Source organism: Phascolarctos cinereus, unplaced genomic scaffold (assembly GCF_003287225.1).
Source record: "Phascolarctos cinereus isolate Bilbo 61053 unplaced genomic scaffold, phaCin_HiC Scaffold_1;HRSCAF=81, whole genome shotgun sequence".
Taxonomy (NCBI): Eukaryota; Metazoa; Chordata; class Mammalia; order Diprotodontia; family Phascolarctidae; genus Phascolarctos; species Phascolarctos cinereus.
Genome location: NW_027555514.1, coordinates 84,644,102 through 84,668,774, shown reverse-complemented (window position 1 = coordinate 84,668,774; position 24,673 = coordinate 84,644,102). Strand labels below are relative to the sequence as shown.

At 35.6% G+C, this 24,673-nt stretch overlaps 1 protein-coding gene across 1 annotated transcript in view; it reads left to right on the top strand.

Moving 5' to 3' along the window:
• RNF32 (ring finger protein 32) overlaps positions 1-24,673 on the top strand; it is a 73,141-nt gene that overhangs the window by 29,261 nt on the left and 19,207 nt on the right. Inside the window, exons 5-7 of the mRNA XM_021009574.2 lie at positions 3,952-3,984; positions 4,542-4,666; positions 5,068-5,176. Of these exons, the coding sequence (XP_020865233.1) occupies positions 3,952-3,984; positions 4,542-4,666; positions 5,068-5,176 (267 nt within the window). The remainder of the gene's footprint in view (positions 1-3,951; positions 3,985-4,541; positions 4,667-5,067; positions 5,177-24,673) is intronic.

Genomic DNA, 24,673 nt, shown 5'->3' with positions numbered 1-24,673 from the left:
TCGAATCTGAGAGCATTCACTGTTTTATACAATATTATTTTGTGTACACTGACCTGATTGCAGTTCCTCAAACCCAACCCTCCATCTCTTGCCTTGGTGCCTTGGCCCTGGCTGACCCCCACACTTGGAATGCTTTATGCTCTCTCCTCTTTGCCTCTTAGTTTCCCTGGCTTCCTTTAAGACTCAGCTCAAGGCCCACTTTCTGTAAGATGCCTCCCCCAGCTGCTAATGCCATCTCCTCTCCTATTACCTAAGATCTGCTCCATATATATCTTGTAATTTACAAGTTGTCTTCCTACTTTGAAATAAATGCTCCCTGAGGGGAGAGACTGGTTTTGCCTTTCTTATATTCTCAGTGCTTGGTATAGTGACTGGCACATAGTAAGTGCTTAATAAATGCTCTTTTACAGACTTTCAGGATCAGAAGGAAGCCTAGAATCCACAGCCATCTAAACCTCAGACTTTGCTGATTCATACAAATTCTCACACTTAGCACAGAGAGCCATAGGAGTTTGAACTAATAAATATGTCCACCACCATAAATTATTTGATGTTTTTCAGGTTCAAATTCTCATGCTATTTTCAAATTAATATTATTTGTGAAATTTTTTAAGGACCAGCCAGATCTTGATTGCTCAGAAATTAGATACTTTGGAATGCATTTTAATTTAAAAAGCAACTGCATAGTTACCCTTTAGGATGAGAACACTAAACCTAATTTAGGAATAAGGGATTCTATCTCTAGTGACCTGAATTAATTCAGCTCTCCTATAACTTGGGGAAGAACTACTTCTTAATTATTTGGTCTGAAAGGAAGATTTGATGAGGGGGGGGGAGTTCCAGGGCAGTATCAAGATGGAGCTCTGTTCACTTCTTTTCATTCTCCACAGTTTCAGTCAATCAACCAGCAAGTATTTGTTAAGTTCCTACTATGGGTCAGGTAGGTGGTAGGGATTCAACTTCAAAGAACGAAACAATCTCTGGAGATAAATACATGTAAAAACACATACAGTAGAAATACAAAGTTAATAAATACAAACATATACAAAGTAGTTAAATACAAGGTAGTTTGGGAAGGAGGGCACCAGCAGATGGAGGAATCGGGAAAGGTTTCATGAAGATAGTTCTTGAGCTGCATTGTAAAGGAAGAGAGAGAGTCTGTGACACAGGGGGAAAGGAGGGAGAACATTGCCAGCATGTGGGTAGACCAGGACAGGCGCTAAAATGGCATAGTGTGCTATGTAAGAAACAAAGAGAAGGCCAGTTTGGCTGGCCTTAGAGTGCAGGAGGAGAAGTTACGTACAATGAAACTGGAAAGCTAGATTGGAGCCAGCTTGTAAAGGGGTTTTAAAGCTAAACTGAGACGTTTATATGTCATTCTAGAGGCAACAGGAAACCACTGGAGTTGATTGAGGAAGGGATTCACATAATCAGATTTGTGCTTAAGGAAAATGTCTTCAGTGGCAGTGTGAAGTGGACAAAAGTGAGGAAAGAGGAGACAAGGAGACCCAATTAGGAGGGCACTGTTGCAATGATCTAATTGAGAGGTGATAAGAGCCTGAATTAAAGGGATAGCTGCATGAACTGAAAGAAGGGATAAGATGAGAGAGATGCCATGAAAGGAAAAACAGTAAGATTTGGCCACTGATTAGATATGTCTTATGTGGGAAAGTGAAAAATTCAGGATGATGCTGAGGTCACAAATCTGGGAGACTAGAAGGATATTAGTACCTTCTACAGACATGGGGAAGTTTGAAAGAAAGAAGGGTTTACAGGAAAGAATAAAAAGGTCAGTTTTAGACATGTTAAGTTTGAGATGTCTCCAAGACAGTTTGAAATATCCAACAGGCAACTGATAAGACAGGACTGAAACTTGGGAGAGACTCCAGCTGGCTCTGTAAATTTGGGCATCATCTGTATAAAGGTGAAAACCATGGGAGCTTATGAGGTTATCAAGAAAGAGTGTGAAAGGAGAAAAGAAGAGGGCCTAGGCCAGAATCTTAGGGAATACCCACAATCAAGGGGCATGACATGGTTGGTGAACCAGCAAAAGATACCGAGGAGGAGTATTCATACAAGTGGAAGGGAGAAGACCATCATGAAAACCCTGAGGAGAAGGAGGAGAGGGCAGTGAAGTGACTGAATCAGTAGATGATTGAGGCAGCATATGCATATTTCTTTATTTCATTGAATTCTGTCATTTTGTGTGGTTGTTTATAAGTTTATTCTTAACTTCAGTTGTTTAGCATATCTAGTTTCTTTTTTAAATTTTCTTATATTTTGGACCTACCCACATGACAAATAAGAGATTAAATGAACCCCATATATCTCTGAGATGGACAAATGTTATTCCCATTTTACAGATGAGGAAACAGATTAAACAGTTCAAGTAATGCATTTGAGGCCACCCAAGAAGTTGTGACACTGCCAGATTAGAATTTAGTTCTCATTAGCATCCCTGTTGCTACAACCTTTTTTGCGGCACATTAACTGCCACTTACTGATTTATTTTAGTTATCTGAGAGAATATTTGCCCTGTAGCAGGTATTTACAAAGATCTTACTGTTTTATCATGTTCTCATATATACCGAATTCTAATTGTATTAAAACATATCTTCAAGCATCTGTTGATGAAATACTTGAAAAGATTCTTTTAATAAAGGATGAGTGAGTAATTGCCTACATATATGATTGTTATTAGACAGATTAAATGGTAATTATTCAGAAAGGACCCAGACAACTGGATTCATTCATTTTAAACTTTTTGGGGGGTGGTTAGGGACTGAAGGCAAAAGCTATTTCAAGGGACTTATTAAGAACATTCTGAGCTGTATTTTTCCCGATCTTTTCCTCCTTTAAGGGAAAGTTTAGATCACGAAAAGGTAGGTTAAGCTAATTCTTGTGAAAACAGGAAAGTGTTCCTAAATTCAGGCTGTCTGGCGGTGCTGAGGTTTAAGTCTTAACCAGGGAGTGTTAAAGAATGCCCTCATTAAAGGTTACTTCAGATTCTGCACACACACACACACACACACACACACACACACACACACACACACACAAAGGAAATGCCTTTGGCTTTTTTTTTTTGTCCTACATGTTTCCTTAACTTTCTTCCCTGAAGGGGGGAAAAAAGCCACTGAATCTGAAAGCTTTCCCTTCAGCTGGCTGTTAGCCACTAATCCTTTTGTGTTTGCCAGCTCAATGGTGCATACTCGTCGTTCTAGTTTCACCCCTTTGCCAGTTCTTCCTTCTACTAATAACCAACTGCCTTTTTTTTTCTTTTTCTTTTTCTCTTTTTGGTCTAATGCTCTATCTTTTGTCATGGCACAGATAACCACCATTTGGTGGGAATTTGGGTCAGAGAAAGGTGAAGTTTTCATGAAGCTTGTGAGCATACTTTCTCTGCATTTTTTTGAAAAATAGAGTCATTCATATGTCTTCATGATATATTGCTTCTTAAATTTGAGTGTCATTTGGTGGAACAAAGCACCCAAAAAAAGTATTTACTTAACATTTCTCTGCTTCCTTCCCTCACCATCCCCCACATCCTTATTCTTATTCCTACCACTACCCTTCACACACATACAATCACTCTTATTATCTGTCTAGGAAATATACCTACTCCTTAATTGCTTTACTTTTCAAATATAGACTATCTGAATAATTCAGTTTAAAACTAGTGAGTGATGGTAAATTTAGCTTATTCATCCTGACTTCATATGTACACATTCAATTTTGAGGTACTAAGTTGTAAAAGATTATTTTTTACACTTTTGTGCTCTCTCTTAAATTTTAACATTACAGTTTTTGAACTTATGAAGTAGAGATTAGTCTTTTTTTTCCAAAGAAGCAACAACACTCAGAACTTTTCTTTTAATTAATATGTTTGTGGTGCATCCTTTTAAACTAATTTAAACTTCAAACAATTTTCTGTTTTGCTGTGAACAACAGGTGCTGCTTTCATGTTCTCATCTATTTCACAAAGTAAGTAAATCCTGTTTTAACTCTTACAATAAAGTATGCAATACATCATTCTTGTAACTTAAAGAATCTAGCCTAGCCCTACTCAATTTAAAGTCTTCCAAAAAGAGCCATTTATTTTATCCTTAATCACCATTTATAGTTGAAAACATGACTTAAGGCTACAATACAATTCATCCTGTTTTTAAAATGGTGAATTTTATGTGACAAAAGAACGACAAATGTTTGTATAACAGATTGTTATTAATAATGTACATCAAAGTGAATGATAGCTTAATTCACATGACTTAACTTCATGTTAGTCTTACACATAACAATATACCTTTACAGCAGTTGATTTCCAGAGGTTTTTGATGTCTTCATGTTTATTCCTGTAAAATATAATTTTTGGAACAGGATTCACGAAGAAGGTGTTAATATCTGATGAAACTTTTTCACATCATAATCTAAATTAGACATTCTCATAATTATGGGAGAAAAGAACACTGTAATTACATTAGAAGTAAATGTGTTGTTTATAAGTAATTACTCACAAAATCTTAAATGAACTTTTTCCTCAGGCATGTCTTCAGGCTTTTGAAAAGTTCACAGGTAAAAAAACTTGCCCTCTGTGTAGAAAGCAGCAGTATCAGACGAGAGTGATACATGATGGAGCTCGGCTTTTTAAAATAAAATGTGCAACAAGGTAAGAACTATTTCAGATTAATCATAATATGAATCATTCTAATACCCAATTAAAAATAAATCCATAGTAAACCCCAAATATGAAGCATTGAGATCTATGTACTTAGAAATAATTTTAAAATGTGCATGGTCTGAACAATCTGGAAAGGCTTTGTAGTATGATGAAGTGACAAAGTGATTGTGTGTTTTCCAAGGACCGTCCTGATAAAATTCAGAGAATCACATCACCAGTTGGGCCTCAGGGTGATGAATTTTTCTTCCATATCTACTCTAAAAGACTATATAGCATGAGAAGGGCTTGCAGTCTGTATCATCCTGCACTAAAGAGGTTACTGGTTCATGACTTAGGTGTATGCTTTTTGATCATCACAAATTTCTTCAATCAAATATCTCTGTTCTTAGGATACAGGCCTATTGGAGAGGATATATTGTTCAAAAGTGGTACAGAAAATTGAGGCAAACCATACCTCCCAAAGATGCCAAATTAAGAAGAAAATTCTTTGAAGAAAAGGTAGATATGAATTTTCTAAATATGGTTTCTACATTCTCTTAGGGATTTGTCTGTAGAATTACTAACTGTACCACATTGGCTTGGCATTAGAGTCTTTTAACCTACATAAGCACTCAGACTGTTAGTCACATCTCATTCAGGGTTTAATTTCTTTTTCAATTCTGTCCAAGTTAGACAAGTTTTCCAGTTGTAATTTTCTCTTGAGTAAAACAAACTAATCTATTGGGTTTCTTCTTTAAGCTGTTATTAAGGTAAAAATTAAAGGTATTTCCTAGTAACTTATTTCCATTTCTATCCCTACCCTTGGCTCTTAAAAGCATGCCACATTTTCTTTATAATATTTTCCAGTTCATTTTGTATTAAAGTAGTGATTCTTCAGATTTTTAGATTTCAATACTTTACATTTATTTCACTTCACTTCTGTGCCTTACTAAAAAGTGCTGTATGATTTTAAGCAAATTAAATTGAATTAAAATTAAAATTTTTGACAATTTTATGAAAATCCTTCATAAAATACTTCACTAAAATTTTTCTTAACACTTAAAATAAGATTATATCCAGGACAATTTGAATAAACTAGAGTTGATTCAGTAAACTGAAATTAATTGTTTGAATTGATTGACCAATTTCATTTGAACTAGTTGAGCCAATAATCCTGTATTGAAAGAACCTAACTTTACACTTCTCCAAAGTTGTCTGCAACAGTTGACATTATCAACCACTGTCTCTCTCTTCCCTTGGCTTCTCTGACACCAAACTCTCCTGATCCTCCTTTTACATTTCTAACTAACCACTGTTTCTCTCTGCTTTGCTTGTGCCTCTTCTTACTCCAGCCTCTATATGGAGACATTGGCTACCATTTTGTTTTCTTCCTCTTCTATACTTTCCCTCTCTTGAGGCAATCTCATTCATCAGTGTACAGCATGGTTATCATGTCCTGTTTTGTGCTGTAGTTACCACTGTGTATATCTTATCTCCCCTATGGAAATCATAAGTTCCTTGAGGCAAGAACTATTTCTTATTTAGCTTTGTGCATCAACAAGTATTTGTACAAAACACTGTAGAAGGACTTGAGGGAGACACAAATGTTAGCCTTGTCTGTCTCTAGAACAAGTTTTGTACAAATGGTTTTTGAATTGAATTTACCCTGAAATTGTGCATATGTATCACAATGATTTCTTTGGGCAAGTAATGTTCTTTGGGGGGAAAACAAGTAATCTGGCTTTTGCATATCATATGGTAAAAATGGAAAGAGAAGGCAGAGAATCACAGCTATAAGTCCTCACCATCATCATCATGAATAGTAAATACTGAGGGCCTAAAACATATAGGATACAATACTAGGAACTCTTGGTCTCACTAACATGCAGTTGATTTACCAGTAATACATTAAGAAAGGAAAGAAGGAATAAGCACTTCTTTTTTATTTTTTTCTATTTTAGTTCAATATTTTATTTTTCCCAATTACATGTAAAAACAATTTTAACATTCGTTTTTCAAATTTTGAGTTCCAAATTATCTCCTGCCTCTACTGAGAAACCAAGCAACTGGACAAAGGTTATACATGTGTAATCATGCAAAACACATTTCCATGTAAGTTATGTTGTGAAGGAAACATAAAAAAAATCCAAGAAAAATAAAGAAAAAGTATCTTTGATCTAATAAATATTTAAGTGCCTATTGTATGTCAAGCACTATGCTAAACACTTTAGAAACATCTCATCTGATCCTCACTGTAACCCAGGGAGGTAGATATTACTATTATACACATTTTCAAATGAGGAGACTGAGGGAAACAGAAGTTAAGTATTATAACCATTGCCAAGGTCACACAGCTAATAAGCATTTGAGGTCAAATTTGAACTCAGGTCTTCATGACTCCTGTCCCAACTCTCTAGCCATTGGGCCACCTAGTTGCTTCAAGTAAATAATTTTAATTCTCACCTTTTTAAAAACTAGTTCTTATTCTCAACCTTGAGTTATTATTATATTTTAGTCTAATTTAACCATCTAATAATACATTAAATGTCTCCTACACTTCCCATGATAATTAACATACTGTTTATTTAAGTATATAATGTTCATTCTACAGTATTTGGTCAGATTCATGATTCACCTAGCCCAACATTAGGTCTCTTACAATAGCACCAATGAATGGTTGTCCTCCATGATATCAATTTCAAAAATTTTGGGTGGTATCCCTAAACTTTCCTTTAGCTATCATTCATTAGTTTATATAAACTTTTTCTGAATCTAATCAGTTTTTCAGCCTTTAAAACTTTTTATAATAAATTGTTCTATAAATTTACTTCCATTATATAAAGTAATTCTTTCTTTCATTTGTCTTAAATTTATCTCTTAGGCTTCATAAAATGAAATCAATTCCATGATTTGATGAACAAGTCCATGTTCATCCTAATTGTATCCTTAATAATTTTATAGATCTGACTTCAGTTTTCCTTACTTAAGTAATCATTATAGTCTGTCCTTATATAATTGTTCCCTTTAACCTTGGTAATTTAATTCTTTTTAAAAATAAATTTTATTGATGTCTTTTGTTTCAAATCACCCAAGTTTCTCTCTGCACCTCTTTTGACACCATCTCAGAGAGCTACCCCTTATTACAAAGGATTTTTTTAAAAAGAGCAAGAAGAGAAAAAAATCAGTGAAACCAATAAATGCAATGAGAAAATCTGACAATATATTCAGTATTCCCCACCCCTAGAGACCACCCCCCATCTCTGGATAGGAGTAGAGAGCAGTATCTTTTCATATCACTTTTTTGGGGCCAAGTTCATTCTTTGTAATTTTGCAACCTATGTCTTCAATTGTTTTGTGATTGTTATTGCTGTAGTTAATGTGCATATTGTTATATGAACATCAGTTCATATAAGTCCATGCTTTTCTCTATTCATCATATTTTTTCTTAAACACATTAGTATTCTTTTTTATTCACGTACCACTATCTGTTTCGTCATTCACCTATCAATGGATATATGTTTTGTTTACAGTTCTTTCCTGTGACAAAGGGCTCTAAATATTTTGGTGTATACTAGGCCTTTCTTTATCAATGATCTCCTTAGAGTATATCAAGATCAAAGAGTATGGACATTTTAGACTGTAGTGGTTTGTCTTTCATTCTGGAAAAGCACCATGACATCTGGAAGGTGATGTTGCTTCTTGCAAATGAATTGGATTTAAGGGAGGCAGAGCTGTGCAAAGTCACCAGCCTCACTCTCTGGAGCCATCGGAAGCCATTGGCAAGATATAAATCAGGACAACCAGAGATGGCCCTGGATGCAGGGAGAGACCTTAACCTTTTTAAGCTGAGGTCTTTCCCAGGGCTCAGTTTGTCTGAGGCAATGCCCATTCAGTGATTTTAGACACTTTATTTGCATAATTCCACATTGCTTTCTAGAATGATTGTGTAATTTTGTTTTCTGCACCTTCTCCATTATGTGTTTGCTGAGATATATCATCCACAACCAGACATTTAATTCAAGGTAGGCAAAGATGAACCATAATTTGTACAAGCCGCATAAAAATTTTAAATATTAATGTTATTTTTGCAGAAGAACAATGTTACCTGTACAAAGAAAACCCAGTGTCAGATTTGAATGATTCTAAGGTGAATTCAGTTCAGCAAACATTATGTAAAACACTATGCTAGGCACTGAAATAGATATATAAAGACATGTCCTCTGCCCTCAAGAAACTTATTTTCTATAAAACATAAGATGTATACACATATAACTAAAACACATGATAAATGTGCATATTTTCTTTTTTCCCCTAATGCTTGTCTTGATCATTTAATCAGTAATTTTTCCAAGTGTCATGAGTATTTATTAGTTACAGAACATAATCAGAATTCTAGTTTACTGTGATCACATCACAGTACAATTATAATCAAGAATCTACATCCTTGAAATGTGTAATAGTGAAATTAGCATATAGGAAAGTGACAAAAATACTTTTGAATCCCTGACATAACTAAGTTGGTTTGGGTCAAATTTAGCTTTACAGGCACACTTCACCCAAGTAATGACCAATTGTTTGAGTTCTGTACAGCTGAGACACAGACATGAGGCCATGAGTGAAAAAGCTAGGAATAATGCCCACCATGCCCACCAAGCAGGGGTACACAAAATGAATGCAAGTAATCAGAACTGCAAGCAGTAATTGTTCCAACAACATAACTGATGGGTCTTTTGCTATTCCTGTTACAAGCAATGTCAGACTGTAAGAACCACTAGTGGAGACACATTTGCTAATGGTAATCTGATCTTCAACCCCTTAACTTAGTTGACACAATTACTTCACTGAAAGCAGCCATATGGTTTTTCAGGTAGAAAGCTTTATAGGTTGAGTGATATAGGGAATTCATTGCCCTCTGTGTATTGGCATCCTGCCCCATATTGGCATATTTTATGACTTTATATGCCTCCCTCAGAATCAGCTCCCCTAGTATTGGCCCAAGGGAGGTTTGGCCTTTGTGTTCGCAGAAAAATGAAGACCTTTTTATAGGGTCTTTGAGTCCACAGGTAGTAGGAATAAAGTGGAAAACTGCCCCAGATTGGTCTTGTTATGAAGAATAGGACCTCTGATAAGAATAGCCTCTAGATTATGATAACAGAGTTCCTGTCAAAGAGTAAATTCTACCTTAGGCCACAAAGGGCTATTAAGATTTCAGGAGCCCCTGAGGGCAACACAGGGCCACATTGCAGGGATAGGTTATCTCCTCACACTGAGAATATAAACAACAACTTGGTTTTTAGTAGCCCCTAGAAGTGTCCCTGTGATCCTGCTTAAAAGGCACTTCAACCCTAGGAAAGCTCCATGTCTCTGGGAAAGGAGAAGGGAATTAGTGAAAGGGAGGCAGTGGTGCAACAGACCTGAGTTCACACTCTTAGATTTAGAGCTGGAAGGTCATTGAAGCTCACTCCTCATTTTACAATGGCAGCCCGAGAGGCTAAGTACCTTGCCTCCTGCAACAGAGCAGGATTTGAACCCAATTCCTTGGATTCCAAGTACAGCAGCTCCCAGTGTTGTCCCAGTGTGACCTTGAACAAGTTACCTTTCTAAACACGTTTCCTACTCTGTGAAATGAAAGGGTTGGACTAAGTCATAGGCTTACAGCCACAAGGTACTTAACAGGTTATTCAGTCAAAAGCCTATCTTTTTGCAGTTGAGGAAACTGAGACCTAAAAGGGTGTCTTGCCCAAGATGAGGGACTTGCCCAAAGTCATAAAAGCAAGCAATAATCAACTGACTTAAAGCTTAATGTGGGCCAGGGACTGGACTAATTGTTGGGATACAAAAACAAAGCAAAAGCAGTCCTGCCCTCAGAGAGTTTACATTCTAATGGGGAGATAACATATGTAGGAATAGGTACCTACAAGATGCAGAGTACATGGAAAGTGACCCTAAATGTCTTATCTATGTCCATCCCTAGCCCTATATCCATGTCATTCCAGAATCAGGTTCATATTCTGGGGAACAGCCTATACCTAGAAACTGATCTTTCCTAATCAATTATCAACACATGTTAATTTCCCCAGAAAAAAAGAAGGCAATTACGTGTTTTTCTCATTCCTCTAAGACTTATAAGTCTTCCCTGATTAGAAAGTAACATACTATTTCCTCAAATGCTAGTTTAATTCTCAAATCTTTTCAATTTATTTTGTCCAGTAAAAAGAAATGTTAGCCTCAAAGACAATAGCCTCAGCCTGACCCATACTCTCTCTATAGCTCTACACTCCCTCTTCATGCCATCCATAATTCCCTTGGCTAATTTATCACTTTCTTAACAATATCTTTCACCTTTCCCTGGAAGCAATTAATCTCTATATATGTTAATTTGTTCTGTTTTCAAGAAATGACTGTCCACTAAAGAGACTAGAATTTTTCATACTTTTATATTTTCTAGAGTTTCTTGATAAATTCTCTTGTGTTATTCACTCTTGTCCTCTGAACCACCCTCAGTAAGTTCTAATTATACTGACTCTTGAATGAGAACTATACCTTATTCATTATTCTTCCTTTTAAATAATTTTATTACCTTTTTCAAAATAGCTTTACTTTCTGAGTCTAAATTCACATCTTATCTATACTACATTTAGTAATAAGCACTAAGTTATCTAACAGCAACTTCTGAAAATAAGATACTTAGGTTAAAACTTACATATAATGCTATTTATATGTAAAAACTAAGAATCAGGAAGCCTGGCTTCTAGCCTTGGCTCTATCACTAACTAGCTGTGTGATTTCAAAGAGTAGAATGGTTAAGTGACTTGCTCAGTTTTCTCATCTATAATTGGAAATAATAATAATGTATGTTATTTCTACTTAATAGGCTTATTCTGAGAATCAAATAATACATGTATATTTTAAAGCACTATATCATTGTATAAAATGTTTACTCTGCAATATAAGTTATGAATAGAAAAGTTTAGGAATTGTGTTTAATTCTTTGTAGACTTAATTTTCTTTAGAAAGTTTCAAAACTTTACAAAACTTTATTGCAGTCTATATTTTATTTGGAATGTTTATACTTCCATATTATCTTTGTTAAAGGAGCCCCTTTTTCAACTGCTCTTAGGCTTCTGGCTAACTTTTTGGTAGTTTTGAGGTGGAAGATGTAAGTTGCTGTGCTTTCTCATTGGATTTCTTGATCCTTATTTGGTCCAGTGCAAACTTCAGGGTTTTGCTGAAGTATATCTGTGGGAGTATACTTGTGCAGCATGATTCCTGCTCAAGTGGCTATTTTTTTTTTAGGCAGTTGGGGTTAAGTGACTTGCCCAAGGTCACACAGCTAGTGTCAAGTGTTTGGTCTGAGGCTGGATTTGAACTCTGGTCCTCCTGACTTCAGGGCCGGTGCTCTATCCACTGCACCACGTAGTGGCCCTCCAAGTGGCTGTTTTAACAGGATCCTCCAGGCCTTGGCGTAAGCTTTCCCCCTTGCCTAGACTTCACTCCATTCTCCTCTATCTTTGAGTCCCTAATTCTTTCAAAGTTCAGCTCAAGTTGATCTCATACTGGGGCAGCTAGGTGGTGCAGTGGATAGAGAACCGGCCCTGAATTCAGGACGACCTGAGTTCAAATCCAGCCTCAGACACATAACACTTAACTAGCTGTGTGACCTTGGGCAAGTCACTTAACCCCATTGCCTAGCCAAAAAAAAACACCAAGTTGATCTTGTACCTGACATTCCAGAAACAGAGAAAACCTTTTTAAAGCTCTACTGGGTGCCAGTTTTTGTGCTAAGCAGCAGGAATACAAATATAAGCAAATGAGACATCCCCTACCCTAAAGGTACTTACATTTTAATAGGAAAAGATAACAAGAAAGGAAGCTGGAAAGGATGAGGGGAGGGAAGACTTTTCCTGATTCTCACAGCTGTTAGTGCCTTTGCCCCCTAAAAAAATTACATTGTATTTTTTTGTGGGTGTGTATATATGTATGTATGAGTGTGTGTGTGCATATTATCTGTCCCAGTAGAATGTAAGCTTATTGAGGTAAAAAAATGACAAAATTGCCTTCAAGGCAGAACAATTTCCCAAAAAGAAATATATTTAATAACTTCAGAGAACAAGTTATTTATCAGACACTTTCGAACAAATAACTTTTATGTATTTGCTAAAGCAGGTTCCTAAATGACCTGTTCTAGGCCATACTTTGTTAGCCTAGTTTGTTATGTTATATTTGAAAATAACAAACTTTATTTTAAAATATTTTCCTTCATTTATCTTGGGTCTTTTGCAATCAATTTAAGTCCATTGAGTTTTATTATATTTATTTAGATGTGATACAAATAAAAGATTTCTAATTGCCTTGGTTTTCCATATAGGTTCATTAGAATCTCTAGGCCTTAGAAGTGATGTAATTCTTATATTTAGGACATAGCTATCCTTAGTACCCATGTCCATTGCCGAAAGCTTTCCTGGTATAGCATGCTACTCTGCCACTTCTGCTTTACTCTTCCTACTACCCTATGCACACATAAATTTATACTACATATATATATATATACACATATATATATACATACACATATGTGTATGTATATATATGTGTATATATATGTATATATATATATATATAAAATATATCAGTTTAAAATAAATTCAAATGAAACACATATTAATTATGGTATATCAGTAGCAGTAGGGAAACAATACCATCACTGATACATCCAGTTGCAACTGCACATTTAAATAAGATTTCAAAGCCCTGTACTTAATGTTTTTGTATTACTTCACTATGTTACTACAGTTTGATGAAGTCTTAACTTCCCAATCTAATGAAGCTCATTTGCTGAATATGATAAGCTCATCCATAACAGCTGGTTTTCAACTGTGACACATTCACATGCATCTCCAGTCTTGACTGCAATCCACAGCAGTCTTAGTACAGTGTGATTCTTGAAATGGTCTAAAATTCTACAAATCTGTCATATTCTATAAATATGTACAAAGAAAAAATAAGAATAAAACTTTAAAATTCTTCCCTCAGCTAGTTCCAGAGGAAAATATACCAATAAACTACCTCTCACAATTTCATTTTATCTCCATGTACAGACCATTCTTCATATACTTCACATGTCAATGGACTTCCAAAAGACTCCAGGCAAACCAATAAAAATTGGTATTCCCATAGCAACTGATTGGTCAGTTTATATTCAGACATAATTCACCCTAAAACTATTAGTAGTCATGAGAAATGCACTAATATTAAAATCAAGGATTTCAAGTGCATTATATATTGTCACAACCAAGTATTTTTGTATTTATGTTGTTCCTTCTCTACTTTCCCCCATAACATATTTTACAATATCAGTATCTTGAATAATTCAAAGATGAGTGGCTAGCCAGCCCATCTAAACGATTTGTGTTGAAGTATAAAACAATCCCTACTTTAAATATATTTTAGAATATTTTTCACTTCACAATTCTTTTTAATTACGTAAAAACTTTTGAGAGAAGAAGCTACATTTCTTAGCAGAGTCATGGAAAGAGACCTGGACTCAGGGCTGAAAAGGGTTTGGCTCAAATCCCTGCCTCTGTGAGAGAAGGGCTTTCTGACGAAACTTCTCAGTGCCCCAGGCAACCCTCTCAAATGCAGAGCACTGTCTTCTGCATCTGAAGAAAGTTTCCTCCTTTAGAGTTCCATGAAATTCTAGGTCTGATCCTTCATAAAAAGTCTGATTCAACCACAGAAGCTGTAAACAGGCACAGAAACAGATGGGAGCAGGTGAATAGAATACAAAGGAGAAGCTGTGTGTCTTAACGAAGATAGCACTGGCTGAGTGTCAGGAGACCCATCTTACCTGAAACAGTTCACAGCAACAACTAGCACTAAGGTTTGCAAAGAACTTTACAAATAATCTCATTTAATCATCACAGTAACCCTCCTTGAGAGGCATGTGCTATTATTATCTCTATTTTACAGATAAGGAAACTGAGGCAGGCAGCGATGAAAGACTTTGCACAGGGTCATATAGGTGGTAAGTGCCCATGGGTGGACTTGGTCTGTCTCCTGACTCTGGGCCAAGCACTTCTTTCACTGAGCTGCCTAGCTCTGGCTGCTCTAGGTGATCTAAAAAATCTCCGTGAGTCTCATTTTCCTTATCTGTAAAGGGAAGGGCTAAGCTATATAACCTCTGAAGTGTGGTGATATGACCCATAGTAAGAATGAGCACTTCAGTGTTTAAAAAAAAAAGATTAGTTTTAAAGGCACAATTTGAGTTTAAAACAAACCCAGTGAAAAGGGAATGTATAAAAACCATTTTTAATATATTCATTTATATGTAATATAGACAATGTACTAATCTACCTAATAGTAAAAGCAACCTGAAGCCTTCAGACAGCTGGAAACTTCTTTTTTAATGAAATTTGCTGTCCTGTATGATTTTTCAAAGTTAATAAGCATTGGATCATAGATTTAGAATTGGAAGGGACTTCACAGGCCATCGAACTTAATCCTTCTTCTTACAGATGACAGAACTCAGGCCTGGAGAGGTTAAGTGATCTGTCCAAGATGGTGTCACCTTAGTGACCACATACACACCATTAAGGAGACATACAATTCGAAAACTTTATAGGTGGTAGAAAGGTAACCCTTGTTAATGTGTCCTCCTTAAAACCACATTTCCCTGCACTGGCTATTCTGAATCTTATATTATTATATAATGACATTGGATTTAAAATTCTTTTAACAAATATTGCATGTTAATATATAATTGTGTGAGTCTCGTAACTTAAGACCAAACAAACAAACAAAACACCAACCAACCCTTGCTCCTCTAGCTAAAAGTAAATTGCAAGACCCTTGGAGCCCAGTAGGTGTCAATAGAGCCATTATTTAAGGACAGATTGTGTCTGTGTTTATAGAATAAAGGGCAATCAGAAGAGGGCAAATCAAATGGTTTTGTACATTCCTCATGAAAGTCACGATAATTGACACTAAGCTTAGAAGTCACCTATCCAACTGTCACCTCAGATTCAGTATGGTGAAAATGAAACTCCTTTTGTAATAACTCCCTATACATAGTACTTTCCAGTTACAGTGGGCATTTACCATCTTGCTGAGCTTCACGTCAAAGGATTTTGAGATGGTAAGGACCTTCGGAGTTATCTAATCCAACCTACTCATTTTATAGGTAGGGACATGACCTGTTCAAGGTCACACAAGTAGGAAATATCCCAGCTGAAATTCAATACCAGGTTCCCTCTCCAAAGTCATTAAGGATCCCCTAAACTTGTCTTTTTGAGTTGCCATGTTCCCCAGAAACCCTGGACCCAGAGCATACAGGAGGCCCTGAATGTGTCAAGGATGAAGCTCCCCCTCAGCTGACATAATTTGTTATTGTACCCCAAGCTGGACTCCCTGTGTGTCCTTGGGAGGCAAGACGGAAGCCAGCCAGTCAGTGCCAGACTAGGATAATGCTTGGGCAGCTGGGGTCCTTTGCCAATAAGCAGACCCTCCTATCTTCATAGTCTAACTGCAGTTCCCAAGAGAAAAAAATAATGCTTTTGCCATCACTTTGCTCCTCCCCATGGGGAGTGGTCTTGTCTTTCATCCCCATCCCAATTCACATCCCTTCCTGGTATCCTTTCCTCCCTTTGTCTTGCTCTTATAAAAATGTAAACTTTTGTAAAGACTGGAAACCCTTTGGGTTCCACATGCACATGCATTTCTCTTGTAATAAACCTGTTTTTCACATAAGTCTCTCAACATTGTGGTGGTGATAAAACCTCAGGGTAAAGTTGAGAAGTTCTAGCTGCTACATCATCCAATATTTTGCCCCTTTCATTTTTGTCTTCTCTGTTATCTTACAAGTTAATTACTGTTGTCTTCCTGGAGACTTCCCACCTGCGCCCTCCTCAAAACCATTCTGAACATGGACACCTAAAGAGAGCCACTGTGGCCATCTCACTTCCCTGGCACCCTCAAAATCTAGCCAGCTTTGTTTACCAGCATACTTAGCACTTGCCAGTTGTTAACAGTCTTTATCTCTAGAAATTGCTTTCACTTTGTATATACTTTGTATTTACTTGTTTGTGTGTTATAAGCAACAGGAGAAGTGAGTTTCTTAGGCACAGAGACAGCTTTATTTTGTTTTGTCTTTGTATCCCCAGTGCCTAGCACAATACTTTGTACATAGTAGGCATTTAATAAATATTTCTTGAGCTGTCCATTTTCCATTGAAACTTGCCATCTTACTCCTCTCCTTGAGATTTTTCTACTTTGGAGTCTTTGCTTTAACCATATTCATAAAATAAGTTCTTTCTCCCATCCCTCAAACAAACCCCCACTTCTTTTGAACTGTAGTTTAGGACCACTGCCTCCAGAACTTCTAATCATTAACAACTGATACTATTTTCAAACTCAGGATATCATTTCTGAACTACTCGTGGACTCCTAACATACTCTTGATCTATATTAGTGATAATTTTCATCCCCTATTAGTTAGTTCACTTTTTTCAAGCCAGTCTAATCTTAACTTTTTACCCCTTGAGTGTGTATAGTAGTACTATTTACCTTGTGTGTACTAAATAACTCATGTTGGATACTATACAAAATATTAGCATAGGAAGTAGGCTCAGTTAGATGGAAGGTAATAAAGCTACCATTGGCTCAAACGCCATATTATTTGACCTCGAAAATACAGGCAAGTCCTGATAAGTGCAAATAATGAATCTCCTCAATGTGGTTGCATTATTCCAATTGGCACTGCATATTTCCATGGGATATTTCCAATTATGATATTTTACATAATTATAACTTCAAATAGTATGAATTCTAATGCATACAACCACTTCAAGGGATTTTTTAAATTCACGATTATCAGCACCTAGCTGTACTATGTAGAATCCATCTAGCGGCTTTGACTGCAACGTAATTTAAAGGGCTAGGTTTTAGAAAAATAAAGTTTATTTTATATTGTCTTTGTTGACAAGGTAAAAGGGTATTCTTCATTCCTGTTCATAATAACCAGTAGCAAGTATGTTTGCTAATACCTATATTGAAATTTCATGTTGTGATGGTACATTTTCTTGTGTTTTGATTTAAGGAAAGGGCAAAGTTATTTTGGTTTAGTCATGAGACAGTGGAATAAATATCAAGCGATATTTAAAAACTAGACCAGGGGCAACTAGGTGGCACAGTGGATAGAGCACTGGCCTGGAGTCAGGAGTTCAAATCCAGCCTCAGACACTTGACACTTACTAGCTGTGTGACCCTGGGCAAGTCACTTAACCCCACTGCCTAGCAAAAACAAGACAAAAAAAACCAAAAACCTAGATCAGCCCAATAACCATCATGATAATAATAACAACAATAATAATAGTAGTTAGAAATAATTACTGTGCTAAGGGCTATACAAATCTTATCTTCTTTGATCCTCACAACAGCCCTGAGAAGAAGGTGCTATTATTATTTCCATCTTACTGATGAGGAAAGTGAGACAAAAAGATTTTCAGCGACTTGCCCAGCGTCACAGAGCTAGTGTCTGAGACCAAATCTGAGTGGACGCCTGCCAGGCCGCAGGCCCAGCGCTGCCGCTAGCTGCCCTGCAGCAAAGGCAATCAAGTACTATGACTAGGTCTATAAATAGAGGGCTTCGTCGTCGTCGTGCACACGTGTGGATTTCTGCAGAGGCCTTTCACCTCCTAATTCAGCTTGCAATTATATTTTAGGTTACAAATTCATAAACTACTTGGAAGGTAATCATTCTAAGGAGAGCTATGGTGTTTTAGCACTAATACCAGACTAACTCTATAGGAGGATTGCTATGAATGGCATGTTTGAAATAAACTGTTTTCCTTTAGATGTCTATACATGTAGGTATAGGTGGATATACATATATTTTTTATTTAAGAGGTCAGCGGTTTTAAAAATCTGACAATCAAGATAGCCTTGACATCTCAACACGAATGTCTCATTGGCACGTCGAGCTCAGTATGCCCAAAATGGAACTTAGCTAAACCTGTTCTCAAACTCTACCCCGGCTTCCCTATTTACCTATGTCTGCTGATGACATATCATCTTCCCCATTTACCCAGGTCCAAAACTTCAGAATCATTTTGAACTTCTCTTGCCCTCATCAGCTATATTCATTGAGTTACAAGTTCCTTTATAGCTTCTCTAATGTCTCTGCCTGCAATATTCCTCAAATCCTTTCCCTTTCTTCCTACCATCACTAACACCACTCAAATCCAGCCCATTGACTCTAATGCATTTTTTTCATGGGTTTCTTACCTGTCCTATTCTATGCTCACAAAGGATTTAAAATGCATTTATTCCTGTCTTGCTTGGCTTCCTAATGTAGACAGACAGATAAGCAATTATTAAACAATTGACTAAGTGCCAGGCACTAAGCTAAGATCTGGGAATAGGAATACAATACAAAGAAGCAAGAGAGTCCCCTGCCCTGGAGAGCTTACATTCTAAGGAGGAAGGGGGAGAAAGATGATTCATAAAGAGGAGCTGGAGAGGGATAAGCAAAACTAATAATATGGTGAACTCATAGAAATGTACATACAACATTCCCCATATATAACACCTTCTACCTCTTCATTTAAAAAAAATTTTGAATAACAGAAACATATTTTCTTTTTTTTAGGCTAAACTTTTTATTAAAAGGCAGAAGTTATAGAACTGATTAAAAAAGCAAAGAAATCACAATATACTACTTACAAAAAATACACTTAATCCAGATAGTTTTAAATAGATTCAAAATGGAAGGGTGTCCTAAATTTACCATGTTGCCACCAAATCATGAAAATTATAAATGGTACTAATAATTTCAAAGAAAGTTAAATTGAAATGAGAATATTAAAAAGAAATAAAATATAACACATTATGTTAAAATGTCTATGAAAATGAGAGTATATCAGTGTTAAATATATATCCATGCATTCATTCTGCAACAAAATTCATTAAAAAAAACTTCAGAATCTTCAAGAACAAATATATTTTAAAATAATCTCTGAGGAATAGATGTAGCTCTGTCTACAATATGAGTAATACATACTCTCCAATGAAGCATTGGTCAATGGATGTGATTAGAACATTTACAAAGGAAGAAATGCAAACTCAACAGCCAGCATAAAAAATGCTCAAATATTTGGAGATAGTAGAACGCACACCTGCAATCTGTTACCTGGGGAGGTTGAGTTTGGTGATTCTCTCAAGCTCAAAAGTTCTGAGTTACAGAGGGACTAACAGTGATCAGGAGCTAGAAGTAAATAAGGTACCAGTACAATAACAATCCAGGAACACCAGACTGACTAAGGAGGGATGAATTGGCCCTGGTTAGAAATTAAGCAGATCAAAGCTTCTGTGCCCATCAGCAGTGGCATTGGGCCTATGGGTGGCTGTTGCATTTCAAGCTTAATCAAGATATGGAAACCAAGTTTTTAAAAAAAGGAACTAAAATTCCTTAATAATCAGAGAACTACAAGTCAAGGTAACTTAAACATACTATTTATTAATGGCATTAAAAATTTTTATTTATTTATTTTTAGTTTTCAACATCCACATCCATAAGATTTTGAGTTCCAAATTTTCTCTCCACCTCTCTCCTTCCACCACTCCAAGACGGTGTGCAATTTGAGATAGGCTCTACATATACATTCATATTAAACCTATTGTCACATTAGTCATGTTGTAAAGAAGAATTAGAACCAATGGGGAAAACCACAAGAAAGAAGAAACAAACAAAAAAGAAAAAGATAAAGAGAGAGAGAGCAAATAATATGCTTCGATGTGCATTCAGACTCCATAGTTCTTTTTCTGGATGTGGACAGAATTTTCCATCTTTTGGAGTTGTCTTAGATCTTTGCATTGCTAAGAAGAAATAAGTCTATCAAAGTTAGTCATCGCACAATGTGGCTGTTACTGTGTACAATGTTCTCCTGGTTCTGCACGTTTCACTCTGCATCAGTTTATTTACGTCTTTCCAGGTTTTTCTGAAGTCTGCCTACTCATCATTTCTTACAGAATAATATTATTCCATTGCATTCATATCCCTCAACTTGTTCAGCCATTCCCCAACTGATCGGCATCCCCTCAATTTCCAATTCTTTGCCACCACAAAAAGAGCTGCTATATTTTTTTACATGTGGATCCTTTTCCCATTTTTATGATGTCTTCAGGATACAGACCTAGAAGTGGTATTATTTTACAGCCCTTTGGGCATAGTTCCAAATTGCTCTCCAGAATGGTTGGATCAGTTCACAACTCCACCAACAATGCATTAGTGTTCCAGTTTTCCCACATCTTCTCCAACATTTATCATTTTCCTGTTTTGTCATGTTAGCCAATCTGATAAGTGTGATGTGGTACCTCAGAGTTGTTTTGATTTGCATTTCTCTAATCAATAGTGATTTAGAGCATTTTTTCATATGACTATAGATAGTTTTAATTTCTTCATCTGAAAACTGCCTGTTCATATCTTAACCATTTATTAATTGGAGAATGACTTGTATTCTTATAAATATGATTCAGTTCTCTATATATTTTAGAAATGAGGCCTTTTTCAGAGACACTGGTTATAAAAATTCTTTCCCAGTTTTCTGCTTCTCTCCTAATCTTGGTTGCATTGGCTTTATTCGTGCAAAAACTTTTCAATTTAATGTGATCAAAATTATCCATTTTTCATGTCATCATGTTCTCTGTCTCTTATTTGGTAATAAATTCTTCCATTCTCCATAAATCTGAAAGGTAAACTATTCCTTGCTCTAGCATTTGCTTAAAGGATCAGCCTTTATATCTAAATTGTGTACCCAGTTTGACTTTAGTTTTCTGCTATAGTATTTCCAGTTTTAACAGCAGTTTTTGTCAAATAGCGAGTTCTTATCCCAGAAACTAGACTCTTTGTTTATCAAATAGTAGATTACTATAGTCATTGACTACTGTGTCTTGTGTACCTAACCTATTCCATTGATCTACCACTCTTATTTCTTAGCCAGTACCAAGTAGTTTTGATGATTGCTGCTTTATAACACAATTTAAGATCTAGTATGGCTAAGCCACCTTCCCTTGCATTTCTTTTCATTAATTCCCTCGATATTCTAGACCTTTTGTTCTTCCAGGTGAATTTTATTGTTTTTTTCTAGCTCTATAAAATAATTATTTGGTATTTTGACTGGTATGGCCCTGAATAAGTGAATTAATTTAGGTAGAATTGTCATTTTTATTTTATTAGCTCAGCCTACCCATGAGCAACTGGTGTTTTTCCAATTATTTAGATCTGACTTTATTTGTATGAAAAGTGTTTTCTAATTGTGTTCATGTAGTTTCTGGGTTTGTTTTAGCAGGTAGACTCCCAAATATTTTTATAATGTCTACAGTAACTTTAAATGGAATTTCTCTTTCTATCTCTTGCTTTTGGGGCTTTGTTAGTAATATATAGAAATGCTGATGATTTACGTAGGTTTATTTTATATCCTGCAACTTTGCTAAAGTTGCTTATTATTTCAAATATTTTTTTACTTGATTCTCTAGGATTCCTTAAGTATATCATCACATCATCTGCAAAGAGTGGTAGCTTTGTTTCTTCTTTGCCTATTCTAATTCCTTCAATTTCTTTTACTTCTCTTATTGCTAAAGCTAATTTTTCTAGTACCATATTGAATAACAGTGGTGATAATGGACATCCTTGTTTCACCCTCGATCTTTTTGGAAATGCTTCTAGCTTATCCTGATTACATATAATGCTTGCTGATGGTTTTAGGTAGATGCTACTTATCATTTTAAGGAAGACTCCATTTATTCTTATGCTAGCTAATGTTTTTAATAGGAATGGGTGTTATATTTTGTCAGAAGCTTTTTCTGCATCTATTGAGATAATCATGTTGTTTTTGTTAGTTTTATTGTTGATATGGTCAATTATGCTGATAGTTTTCCTAATATTGAACCAGCCTTGCATTCCTGGTATATAAATCCCACCTGGTCACAGTGTATTATTCTTGTGATGTTGCTGTAATCTTTTTGCTAATATTTTATTTAAAATTTTTGTATCCACATTCATTAAGGAAATTGGTCTATAATTTTCTTTTTCCATTTTGACTCTTCCTGGTTTAGGTATCAGTACCATATCTGTATCATAAAAAGAATTTGGTAGGACTCCTTCTTCACCTAATTTCCCAAATAGTCTATGTAGCATTGGAATTAATTGTTCTTTAAATGTTTGATAGAATTCGCTTGTAAATCCATCTGTCCCTGAAGATTTTTTCCTAGGGAGTTCATTGATGGTTTGTTCAATTTCTTTTTCTGAAATGGGGTTTTTAAGTATTTATTTCCTTTTCTGTTAATCTGGGCAATTTATATGTTTGTAAATATTCATCCATTTCACTAAGATTGTCAAATTTATTGGCATACAATTGGGCAAAATAGCTCTTAATTATTGTTTTTATTTCCTCTTCATTGGTGGTGAATTCACCCTTTTCATTTTTGATACTGGTAATTTGGTTTTCTTCTTTCTTTTTTTTACTCAAATTAACCAAAGGTTTATCTATTTTATTGGGTTTTTTTCATAAAACCAGCTCTTAGTTTTATATTAGTTCAATAATTTTCTTAATTTCAATTTTATTAATCTCTCATTTGGTTTTCAGTATTTGGGGGGGGGGCTGGGCAATGGGGTTAAGTGACTTGCCCAGGGTCACACAGCTAGTGTTATATGTCTGAGGCCAGATTTGAACTCAGGTCCTCCTGAATGCAGGGCCGGTGCTCTATCCACTGCGCCACCTAGCTGCCCCTGGCTTTCAGTATTTCTAATTTGGTCAGAAATCTATTTTCTCTCTCTCTAACTTTCCTTTGAAAGGAAATTGAAATTTCCTTTCCAAATTGAAATTCCTTTATTGACTATATACAAAAATGTATATGTTACATTCTTCATCCTAAATCTGTCAACTCTTTGTCAGAAGGCAGATAATATGTTTCATCATCAGTCTTCTATAATTATGAATGGTCATCATATTGATCATAATTCTTATAGTTTTCAAAGTTATTTGTCTGTACAATAGTGTTGTTATTGTATAAATTGTTCTCCTGGCTCTTCATTTCATTCTTCATCAGTTTCTATAAATCTTCAAAATTGTTCCTTTCTAAAAATATTAATATTAATTATTCTTCTGGTTATGTTTAATTCACTTTTTATCAAATCACGTAAGTCTTTTCATGTCTCTTTGAAATCATTTATTTCCTTATTTTTATATTACAATAATATTCATATACCACAACTTATTCAACCATTCCTCAGTTAATGGGCATCCCTTTAGTTTCCAGTTTTTAATCACTACAAAAACAGCTGCTATAAACATTATTATATATCTAGTACTTTTTTGTATTCCTTTTATCTTTTGGGGGGTATAGGCCTAGAAGTGGTATAGTTGAGTAAAAAGGCATCTACAGTTTAATACCATTTTGTGTATGATTTTAAGTTGCTTTCCAGAATGGGGTGGGGGGATGGGAGGGGAAAGGGAAAGAATACATTAGAGAAGAATGGGACAAAAGATGGAGAAACTTGTTAACACACATAATTGAGTAGTGTAAGTAGAACTACATATAAAAATTAAAAGAATAGGGAGAACAGGCAGCATTTGAACTTCACTTCCATCTAAACTGACCAAAAGAAGGAAGAATACACATAAAGAGAGAGAGAGAGAGAGAGAGAGAGAGAGAGAGAGAGAGAGAGAGAGAAAGAGAGAGAGTTTAGTATAATAATGTATTTCACCTTAACAGAGATATAGATAAAAATAGAAAGTGAGGAAAGGGGAGTATAATAGGGAGGGTGTGTTCAGGAAGTGATTAGTCATAAGCAAAATAAACCCTAAGCTTGGAGAAAGGATAGTGAAAAGGTTAAATGGGAAAAAAAGGAAAGGGTAACAACTTGAAATAAATAGGGAGTAAACAGGAGAAAGAAAGAAAGAAAGAAAGAAAGAAAGAAAGAAAGAAAGAAAGAAAGAAAGAAAGAAAGAAAGAAAGAAAGAA